The sequence below is a fragment of the Atheta coriaria genome, unplaced genomic scaffold (genome assembly GCF_025399875.1).
Source record: "Atheta coriaria isolate IRGN ID8LTWV9N9 unplaced genomic scaffold, Caltech_Dcor_3.1 hic_scaffold_4_pilon, whole genome shotgun sequence".
NCBI lineage: Eukaryota > Metazoa > Arthropoda > Insecta > Coleoptera > Staphylinidae > Dalotia > Dalotia coriaria.
In genome coordinates this window covers 1,426,187-1,438,373 of record NW_027045446.1, presented here as the reverse complement: position 1 = coordinate 1,438,373, position 12,187 = coordinate 1,426,187, and the positions used below count along the sequence as shown (strand labels likewise).

Below are 12,187 nucleotides of genomic sequence, written 5' to 3'. Positions count from 1 at the left end.
GAATTTGTTCTTGATACACTCTGAATGTGTGATCGCTGGACAAAGAGATCGAACGGCATTCAGTTTCAGAAGTTCTTTGAGTTTTCGAGAATGAGAATGGGTTGTGTTCACCACAAAAGGAACGCTCACGGAAATTCCACGAAACGCTCTGCTGACCGACATTTGGCGCGCCGAATTTTTGCAAGACTTGAAACTTTCTGGGGTTTACTTGCGGGGGTGTTCATGTTTCTTAAGCTTTTTTGTGCCTTTATTGCCCAGACGACACGCGATTGGTAATTAAAGTGAGCGCATTTCGATTTTGTGAAAATGCGATTCAATCACCGTCTGCGAGTGAAAACGGGCAAAACAAGCGATTTGAGACGAGTGGCGTTCTTTCAGCCATGTTTGACTTCGACTACCACTACTACTACCATCACCCGGATGTGAGGGTGAAGAGAGGAGGAAAGTGCGAGGTTGCACAAGCGTTCTGCCGGCGTAAATTCAAATTCTGGAGCTTCGGCAACACGTAGGTGCTATTTGCTCGCGTTGGAAAAGGAATTTCATCACATTAAGGCTTGGGAATTGATTCAATTCTATTCCGACAATCTGTGTTCGTCGTCGAGAAAGACGCCAAGGGTGTGAAACAACCCCTTCAACACTTTCTACTAATTCCAACCAAATTTCGACTTTTTCAGGTTTAAATTTTATTTTTTGTAATTTTTGAAAAAAACAAATTTTGTGGTTATGATTGTGTTGGCAGTTATCACGATAAACGCCTGGAGCTTTTGCAATAAGATTATCTTAATAGAACAACGCTATAAAGGACGCTGCTTCTCGTCCCTAATGATCACCGACTCTATATCCGCAATAACCGTTCGAGCAAACGTCTAAACCTCTAAACGAAGCTCGTCTCGGGCTTTCCGTTTGCTTCCGCTGCGCCTTGGCTAGCACCAACGTCGTTAGACATAAATCCGAAGCGAATTTCCATTGTCTACTGTCGCATTCGCTACAATTATGCAGCGACCAGCCCGAAAATAGAAACAAATCCGAGCGCAATCGCGGCTTATAAGCGAAATAGTTTCCGAGTAAAAACGGCGGTAAAGAGCCAGTGCAGCAAAGCAGCGGGATGGCGCATTAAAACATGAAGAATTTGCATATTTTAAGAGGCGTGCGGCGCGCACCGGAGGAGACTACGACAACATTTTCCATAAAACGTCCACTTTCACCCACTTTGAGCGGCGCGGTGCTTGTGCGGCATTGCTTATTTGCCACTTAATGTGTTATTAATTACAGTCAGACGACATGACTCTACAAACTTTAATTAATACTAATTCACAACGAGTGTACGACACTTTAAAACATCTTTAAATGCAAAAAAACGTGAAAATGCATTGGAATTATAGTGTGGAGGCGCCGGGAATAGAAATACCTTAACTTTAATTCAAAATTACACAGTTTCTAATTACAGTAAACTTAAAAATTAAACATATTCTTAAAATATAAGTATGTATTTATGATTTGGTTTAAAAATTTATTAAAAATATAAATAAACAACAAAATAATTGAAATTTTGGTAAAAAATATTTATTTTTGCCTAAAAACTCAATTTTTTCATGTTTATTAAACAACAAAAAATATTTTCCATATAAATATTTAATTTTTATTAATAATAAAACAATGTCAAAACACATTCTGCGTTTTTCCCACTGAAAAACTAAATTAAAACACTTTATGAAACAAAAACTCGTTTTCCTAACCAGACGGCAATAAATCAAACCTTGATGATGCCTCCTTTCTATAAAGCGTAGACTGAGTGTGTGCCTGGAAGGGTGTGCGTACATATTTAATTATGGTTTGACAGATTACAACAATATAACAACGCTGGTGTGCGCTGCATGTGAACATCATTAACCATACTTAATGGCCGCTTGTTCATTACTCATTGGCCCGCTCGTACGCCCGCACCATCGAAACCTATACCAGAGGAAGTTTGTCGGCGGTGGCATGAGGGGCGGCAAGAGAGGGTGAGGTTCCGCACAAGCCTCATATATACCTCATTGGCCTACTCACGACAATATAACAATGCGCGTTTCATTGCGCGCAACTCTCGACGCGGAGAATGACTGTGGCCACAACTACCACCATAGTTTATCATGTATGATAACTCTACGTGTGTATTTGTGTGTGTTTAATAGAAATTATTTATGTGTGCATGTGAGTGTGTCGGTTCGAGTTTAATCAATCATTACACACATTGTGCAAAGTATGCAAATTAATTCGGAATTACGCATCAAAGCTCCGATGCTCGTCCTGCGTCCTTATAGTGCCGTCGTTTACCGTACGTTGTTCACTGCGTGGAGGTAAAGTGTTTGGGGTTGAAAGCTCGGGATGTGGGATGAAGGATGGAATATGCTTTTGTATTTATGCGTGCGGCAAATAGACACACGTTGACAGGATATATCAAGGACCAAAACTGAAACGAAAACCAAAACAGGAAATGGTAAGTTTTTATGTTCATTTTTTAGTTGATGAATAAAATTTTTCTTTTTGAATTTTAAGGTACAAGGATAAAGAATTGTAATATTTGTTTGTGTGAGCTTTTAGCTTTTGAGCTTCCAGAGCTTCTGTTTTCAATGGCGTGGCGAAAACGACGACGAATGGAATTAACGTTTATCCACACGGGACTAACGCCTCGGTCGAGAGCACGGACATACACCCTCATCCCTCCTGTATTCGGCAAAGGGATGAGAAGCTTCCCTCTAACATACGAACGTTTGTTGGTTTGCTTTTGCGACGCAAATTGTTGGAATGTTGGACTTGTAGATAGTTAACGCAGATACAAATAGAATTTCAAAGCGGGAAATCGGACACAGATTTATGCCAATTTTACTGAAGGGGTTGTTAAAAGAGGGTTAAATTTCATCTCTCTCTATATATAAATAAATTGAATATGTATATATTTATTTATATATTGTTTAAAATAAGAAGAAATGTAAAATTTGCATTTTTTGCTGAGAAAATTTGATTTTTTGTGTTTAAACCTCCGCCATTTTGTATTTTTTAAAGAAATTTATATTATTTTCTTATAGGATTATACACAGTTAAATTATCTTTCCAAATCACGTTATGTTATTGAAATTAAATAAACCAGATATTTATAATCATAAAAAACAAAAAAACATTGCAAAAATTGTTTTTATATAGATTTTTTGTATTAAAACCCCCGCCATTTTGTATTTTTAACAGATATTTTTATTATTTTTTTATTGAAATATGCGCAATTAAAAAATCTTTAAAAATCACTTTATTTAATTAAAATTAAATTAACCAATTATTTATAATCATAAAAACAAAAAACATTGCAAAAATAATTTTTATATTGATTTTTTGTATTAAAACCCCCGCCATTTTGTATTTTTAACAGATATTTTTATTATTTTTTTATAGAAATATACGCAATTAAACAATCTTTAAAAATCACTTTATTTAATTAAAATTAAACCAACCAATTATTTATAATCATAAAAAACAAAAAACGTTGCAAAAATAATTTTTATATTGATTTTTTGTATTAAAACCCCCGCCATTTTGTATTTTTAACAGATATTTTTATTATTTTTTTATAGAAATATGCGCAATTAAATAATCTTTAAAAATCACTTTATTTAATTAAAATTAAACCCACCAATTATTTATAATCACAAAAAACAAAAAACATTGCAAAAATATTTTTTAATTTGATTTGATGTATTTAAACCCGCGCCATTTTGTTGTTGATTAAAATATTTAAATTATCTCTTTATAGAAATTTGCGCAATTAAATTGTCTATCTAAATCTATTTATTTCATCAAAATTAAACAAATAGATTGCTCATAATAATGCGGCGGAATTTGTGAAATAATTAAAAGTGCATTTTATTTGCTTTTCACTTCTGGTGTGTGCAACGTACTCATTTGCAAGTTTAAATTATCTCTCCCAAGTTGTAAAGTTTTGTAAATGATTAGTTTGCTAGCCCAGGGTGTGCAAAGAAACGAAAAGTAAGAAAATTGCTGCCAGCCACGTCGGCCATCCATCTCTTGGGCTCAGAGCGCGCGCGCCCGGCACACAATGCAACACCACACACGCAAGTAGTGTCTGAAGTGAAACACAGGAAAAGGAAGCTAGCCGCGAGCCGCGGCTGGTGACTGATATAATATGTGCGAGTTTGTTGTTTGCGCTTTGCGCGCAATATAAACTAAAGCAATTAATCATTGCGAGCGTAATAAACCAGCCGAAACGCGAATGGTGCACGGATAGTTCTTCACAAAGGTGTAATACAACTGATGGAGCGTTTCTATCCACTCAGATAACGAAAATATTAATTTAAAAAAATTTATCTAAAAATAAATCCTGGATTTTGTTTTTAGTTGTGTGTGTATAGATTTGATAAGTATTTTTGTTTATTGCGGAAGCGAAGTAAAATTTTGCACGTACATTGCATGTGTGCGGTAATAAAACGTCGAGTCGATTTGAATTTAGTGGGATTGCGAGCACGCGCCTCAAACGTACACGACAGTTTGCAATAAACTTGTTTTAATAGGATACGTTTTTATTGCGCGAATGGAGTTTACCGCCCCGGCGATTGCATCTAAATTCGCAATGAAATTGTTTTTCGCGTTTCGGATTTAAATAACCGACGCGTGTAAACGCGCACGACACGTTCGAGCCTGGTCAGCTACGCTCCATTTAATATTGATAAATTTTCAAAATTGGTTTTCCCGCAAACGCGCACTGACACATTTTCCTAGATTCGATTAAGTGCTTTTATTTATTTTGCCCACCAACAAAAAATTAATTTGATTTTTCTTAGTTTTTACTGGTTTTTATAAACCGGAAAACCGGAAATTCATGTTCTTAAGTAAATGATTTTATGATGCATCTATTTCTGGAAAAAAATAATTAAAATTTTGATAGATTTTTTCAGTTTTTGGATATTTTTAACTAGTTTTGCACAAAAATCGGTAAAAAATACAAAAACTACTAAAAAATTATTTTGTTTGTCTAGGTTTTGAACAAACTATAAAACCGGAAAACCGGAAAACCAATAGCAATCTACAAAATTACTTTATTCTGCATGTATTCCCGGAAAAAAATTAATCAAAATTTGTTTCGATTGGTTGATTTTTTTAGCTCTAAAATATTTTTTAACTAGTTTTTTGCAAAATTCGGTAAAAACTACAAAAACCACCAAAAATAATTTTCAGCAAACTATGAAACCGGAAAACCGGAAAACTAATATCTATCTACAAAATCATTTAATTCTGCATCTATTTCCGGAAAACAATTAATTAAAACTAGTTTCAATAGGTTTTTATTCTAGACTTAGAATAAAGTATTCTGTTAAAATTAATTTACCGATTTTCTTCTATTTTTAACTGCTTTGGCAAAAAAATCAGCGCAACAAATAAGATTCCGTAAGTTGTAAGTCGTAAGTGTAAGCAATTCGGTAAGCAGTTACTTCCATTCGTCGAGTCGTAGATCTTTCGAGGTTGACTCCACAGTTGTTGTAATTCAGCCGGGGCCAAGGCGCAGTATCACTGCAGTTTGCCATAAATCGAGTCGCGCTTTTACACCCCCAATTCGTTCGGCGCGCAACACACTTAAACTCTCTCAGCCTTATAGAGAAATAGCGAAAACGTAATTCTAGCTCCTTAACTATTCGATATCCTCTTTGCGCGCACGCCGCCAAACTTCCACCAGCAAGTGGCTAGTAATAGGGGCTGGCGAAAAAGTTTGAGTATTTACTGTTTCCCCTTTTTATATTTATGTACGCGACGATACTAGCGACTATATAGAAACAGAGACTTAGAAAAGACTCGCCGTTTGTATTTCCAAAGGGAGGAACTCCGGTTTATCGGTTTTAAAAGAACACTAAAATGTATAAAAGACGATTCGCAAACGGCAAATGTAAACGATATGGCAAAACGATACAACCAGGCCCTTAAAAGCTGCGCGCGGGAGTAAGGAATTAGAAAAACAAAAAGAAAAAGAAAAGTTGCGTCGGGAATAGCGGCGAGCAAAGGCAATGAAAAGGAAAAAAAACGAGTTTTTATGGCCCCGACCAACGCAAGCCACCCTCACCCACTACCACCCTCAGTACCCTTAGATTTTTTCGCGCAAAAAAGCTCCAAAGCTCCCGGAGAAGAAAAATATTGGCTGTCGAATCAAAGTGAAGAGATTCTTATGAAATGCATAGTCCCACCCTATGTTGCCTGGCGCCTCCACCAACAAACCATAACCCACACACATTCATAAAAAGCTCTGGAGTATGAGGTGTGTAGGTGTGGCGTGTGAGGGTCGTAATGATAAATGAACACGTTTAATAGTTCTCGCATTACATTCGATCTTTGGAGCGGCGGGGCGCCGGAGCTTTCACGGAGGGCAAAAAATGCGCTAAGTGGCTAGGCTGACTGGGAGTCAAGCCTTCGGGGGAATCAGGGATCAACCCCAAACACATTCTAAGCTTCATCGTCTTTAACGCTTTACAATTCAAGCTCCACCGAAAATAAAAAAAAATCCAGGACATCATTAAAGGACAATTTTTTTTTCCAGGGTTTTTCCGTTGGGGAAAATTATTCAATTTGTAGTGTTAAATTTCATGATGTGTTGCAAAATGTGATATACTTGAAATGATGATACGGCAGGACGAAGTGCATTTGGTGTGTCAACCGAAGCCGCCGCCGACGTTGGGAGTTTAGTGAGGACTCGTTACGCCGTCACGTCCTTTAGACGAAGGAAGAATGGAGAGCACTCGAGGAAAACGAGTGTGTGCACTGAACGCTCGTGTCTCGTGCGATTTATTACACGAAGGGGTGGAAAACAATTCAACATAACAACATATCCACAACCCCTCTGCGATTTTATCGAATCCCTAAATAATGGTTATCAATTTTCTTCCTTCATTCTTTCAAAATACACAAACACAAACACAAAATAAAATAAAAATAAAACATCTTGAAGTTTTCAAGTTTTCAGTTTGCTGCAATCTGATAAGCCGATTTGGAAACTCGTCCTGCATGCGTCCACTGTGTCCACTGCCTAAGAAGCTGATTATTAACACTACGCGCCAGCATCTCTGGACGTGTCCCTCGTTTAACTCGAAACACTTGCGCTGATGCAAGCGGCCCACGACTGTTTCCCAATAATCCCCGAGGCGGAGGCGCCGGGCAGCGTCCACTCTACTTTCCGCACACGCCGAAATCCCTTGCAGCAGCGCAGCCTACTTACCAACTTTCCAACACACAGTAGCTGTACACCTCTACTGTTAGAAAAGGAGCGCAATTTCATTTGTGCCCTGCTGGGGCGGCGCCGGAGGTGGGGGTTTTCCATCGCCGGCGCTCAAACCTAACTCAACTCCCACGAGCGGTAATCTCACATAATCTTTCCTATTATCAGCCGCCCCCATGCGAGCTCATCTTTTATTTAATGTTTTTCGCCTTCGAGATCATTACGCCCGATATATCCAACCTTTTTCCGGCTCATAATAAACAATATAAATATTTTTTTCACTAGGCAACACTTTCTTTACCGAGTATATAAATTTATGATAATTTTCTACAAACCGGAAAACCGGAAAATTTATTAAAAATTATTTAAAAACATAAAATTAAATTATTTATTTTTTAATATGACAATATGTACACTTTGATGAGTAAATTTGTGTATTGACAAAGTGTTAATTGAAATCGAAGCTTTTCGATGATGTGTTAATGCCGGAGTGCGTTTCGATGATTCGCGCGCGTTGAGCACTTGACGTTATGGTAATTGATTTATTGAAGGATTTGACCAATTTTCGAACGTGTTAATGCGCCGCCCCCGCTTGCTTCTAATCGAATCCGACGAGCGGCAGCAAGCCAAATTGCATCGCATTGTGTTTCGTCCGCGAGGAAATTCTCGTTGACCAAACTTTAATTAATTTCATATTGTTTCAGCGGCGGGGGTGGAAAACGCGCCACCCACCCCCAAACGCCAAACAATTTACGCCACGCGAAGAATTTAAATTAATTAATTTGTTACCTCATAATAATTAACGTGCACAACTAATAATCAACTGAATATTTATATTTTTTTTTGGCGGAAAAATTTTCGGGAAAAACAAAAGTTTTTTTGTTTTGGAAAACTAATTCGCAACACAATATGGCCGCATTAACTTTCGAATTAAACTTTTTCAAATGTTTTAATTGCTTGCGTGAGCCGCCTCCGCCGCCCCCACCAACATTACCCTATTTATTTTTATTTCTTGTTTTGCACAATAAAAATAATGATTAATTAAACTCGTGTTTAAAATACAATAAATTTTCTTATAATTCACTAGTTGAATAAAGTATAGTATTATATATCTAAGCTGCTGTCACAATGTAAATTTATTTACTGCATTTGTCTGTTTCTATTTATCACGATGAGTCGACGCCGCCCCAAAGACAGGGTGGTAACTGTCGTGCGGAATTTACCGTTTTACCATCGTGGAGGCGGCACTCGACTTGACTCGATGCGCGTGTCTTACACGAAAATCGCGCCGAATTGAGATAGCAGGATCAGATATCGCAATAAATTACTCGGACAGTTAGTTATTTAGGCCCGAAGACAAATCGCGCGCGCACAAACAAAATGTTTTCACAAAGGAAGCAATCAAACAGTATTCAACTACTTACCGCCCCCACAGCTAGTTGTAAATTGACGGAATAATTCTCGTTCGTGTTCGCATCGTCTTAATCACGCACGCCGGGGGGCGGCAGACGTTCGCTCGTCAAAAGTACGCGCCGTAAAAAATAAATATACACAAAAAACCCACGCCTTCCGGTAAATTATTCTTTCGTTTGACGTTTGAGAGAAGCGAAAGGGTGAGGTTTAGTTAAAATGAGCTTTCATGGAAACTTGCGCGAGTGGAGTAAATTAGCGTTTGCATACAAATCGCATTATTTTTGGCGCGCATGCGCGTCAAAAATATCATATTACCAAGACTTACCTTGTATTTTCCTAGATTACTGACCGAACAGGTCAGGATGGCTTCGCGACCCACCGGCATGGTTAAATTATGCATTGGCGCGAGAAAGTCGGGCTCATCCCACGCGTACTTGGTGGTGGCAGAGTCTTCTGCAACAAAAATACAGAAATATACACATCAGAGATCACAAAAAGCTCCAACCCTCATCAGAAACAGAAACACCAACATTTTATCATCGTTTTTTTTTAAACTGTGGGTGTGTGTGTGCAAAGGGATGTTTTTAATTTAATATGCATTAGTTGCGAGTTTCACCTCGCGAGATGGCAGCAGACGCATGATTTATTCATAAAAGAAACTACGTTTCCGAGCTTTGCATATTAAAAGCATTAAAACTGTGTGTTAAACTTTCGACAATGACACCGACGAATGTATAATGCATTGTTCATCGCATTCTGCAACCCAATGCACACTACTAGTGTTCATTAGCGCGTCGCGCATGCGTATTACACCAGTGGGCGGAGCAAGCTGTAACATTTTCGTCTTTATTTAAACGATTCGCAAAACTTTTCGAAAATATAAAACCGGAAACTAATATATAACTTATAATAAGGTTTAAACAAAGTTCCGGAATCGAAATATATCCGTATAGAGTAAAAGCTCTCCCGGCTGCGAATAGTTGAGACATTGTGCCACCGCTTGCCGCCAACTGCCGCACACAGAAATAACTTCCGGAAAGCCGGAGCGAAATCAAATGGCTTGTATTATTGGCCATAACATTTCGTCCGGAGAATAGAGGTGTGTGAGCGCCAAGTGCCAGTTTGGAAGTGCCAACTTTTTTTCTCCACGCCGAGCTTTCACTTCTTATAGAACCGAGACGATGTCAAACCGGAAACTCTTAGGGATATGTTTCGCAGCTCGTGCTCGCGTCTATTATGCGGACGTGTGTATGCAACGGCGATCGTAAAATCGAGGGTGTGCAAACTTGTTCGCCATCCTTTCATCCCTGAAATAAGGGTTGGGGCGGTAGAAAAATACTTTACGGTTCATAAACTTCCGGTTTGGTAATATTGACACTGATTCACGTGTTAAATATTGACGGATCGCACTGTCATTATATAGTTTATGCACGAGCTGTCAAACAAACTCGTCGTAAAAGCTCAAAAGCTCCAGAGCTTTATTTATGTTGAGATTTACTTAAGAACATGCTTACATAAACTTTATATTTCAATAACTTACTAGATATCTAAAAATTTACAAAACCGGAAAACCGGAAATGTGCAAAATTCAACCGGGAAAAGGGCGTTAATCGCAATTAACGATATATCACGCGCGATTGACATGTCAATTTAGCATTTTGCGCGTTGCGCGTTGCACAAATCAAATTTATGCAATTTAATTACGACACTTTTCTATTTCTACAGCTGCCAGTTCAATTGGCAATTTTGCGCACGCGGATTCAATTGTTAATTTCAATTATATTATTAATTATGCACTGAGTGATCGAATTAGTTGTCAGGACAACATTTAACGTTTAGAATAATATTGCGCACTTACCAGCGGTAACAAGGTAGGCAAATCAATATGGTGTGTAATTCGCGTGTAAATTACGCGCATGCGCGTCAAAAATATAGACAATAGACGAAGAAATACTCGCAATAAAACGTCGTGCCGAACGCATCGGACCGCATTGTAGAGTAATTAGTAAATGTGCACCCCCCTGCCGCCCCCTGGTATACACAGGGGCTGGTAGCGTCGGGGCGCACTCGGCGTCGCTCAATAATTAAGCGCGGTTGTCTGATTGTTTGCTATTTCGAAGTGATTCTGAGCGATTTCAAACCAAAGCGGAAACACGGAAACACGGAAGTACGCAAATACGGAAATCGCATTATGTAAATTGCTAATATGTATTTTACGACCACAAAACAACTTAAACAGGGTAAATGTGTAATGAGTAATTAGAAAAAATGAGTAATTAGTATTTCATCCCTTAAAATGTGCATTTTGAAGCAAATTTGAGTTTGTAAGGGGTATATTTGTTAGTTGAGGTTGGTTAGGGGTTGTTTAGGGGTTGTTTACGTGTACGCCATTAGCATATGCACACAATTGTCGGCAAGGCGGAAAATCGACGCGTCGGTAATGAACAAGGTGTCTACGACACATTTTCCACCCCTATTTTATTTCTCAAAAGGGTAAAAATGTAAATTTCCGCTAACGCTGCACTCTAACAACTCAACAACAAATTTTTTCATCAATTTATCGCTTTCAATTAATAATGTCATTGTAAAAGTTGAAAGAAGCTTCCCGGAAGCCCGGAAGTTAAGGCGGGTCATAAATATAAACCAAAGTTCAATGGTCCGATGAGATTTTTTTATTTTCATCGGAAACGGATTGCATTACGAGGTGCGAGCGGGTAGAAAAAGCCGGCTTGCCCGGCGCCTCCACAATTTTTATCGCTTCGGATGGGATAAAGTAAATATAAATTTGTCGCGCACGCGTGAGCGTATAATCCCCCAAAGGGTATGTACGATTAAGCGCTTTTAGGACTCGTGTGCCCGCCCCCGGCATCGCAATAATAGTTTACATGCAAATTTTTATATCTACGATATTCATGCGAGCGCGCTCGGAGCTTTTTCGGTACGAGGCATATGTCTACGATTCGGAAAAGGCGTAATTGCCGCTTCCGATTTGCCTTGGAGTCAGTGCGCTGTGGGGGCGGCAATGTATCGCTGCATTTGCATAAAAAGTTGTCCCTTGTTTCCGGACCAATCTCAAGTTTTATTTTATTTTTTTGTTAATAAATACAGATTGTTGTAAAAAAGCTTTAAATTTTTGTAAAAATGAATAATTATTATATAAAGGATTAAATTTAAGTATAAGTGTCGTTATCCTTATGTCCTGTATTCTGAAAAGAGTGGTATTGCCGCCACCGCTGCCGCCACCGTTGTTAACGCTATTATGACAGTCATTGCCCCACTCACCCTCGCGTCCTGAGGTTTTGCGTCGAAAGATGAGAAGAATATCACATACAACTTGTCTACTTGCCGGCGCCGCCGCCCCCGTTGACAATATTTCGAGTGTTACACTGTTGTGTTGCGGCTTGCCGGAGGCGGGCGCGGCCCCGACTCGTTATGGCCGCTCGGACGCGGGCAGTTAAAATAACGACGCCGACGTTGGTTACTTATGTCCTCGAGGGTAACATGTACAGATAACGTATGCTCAGATGC

The 12,187-nt window shown here is 38.7% G+C and overlaps 1 protein-coding gene across 1 annotated transcript in view; it reads right to left on the bottom strand.

Annotated features, from left to right (window-relative positions):
• The window catches only part of LOC135790326 (lachesin-like), a 63,274-nt gene that overhangs the window by 34,163 nt on the left and 16,924 nt on the right, over positions 1-12,187 (bottom strand). Inside the window, exon 3 of the mRNA XM_065300519.1 lies at positions 8,985-9,112. Coding sequence (XP_065156591.1) covers positions 8,985-9,112 — 128 coding nt within the window. The remainder of the gene's footprint in view (positions 1-8,984; positions 9,113-12,187) is intronic.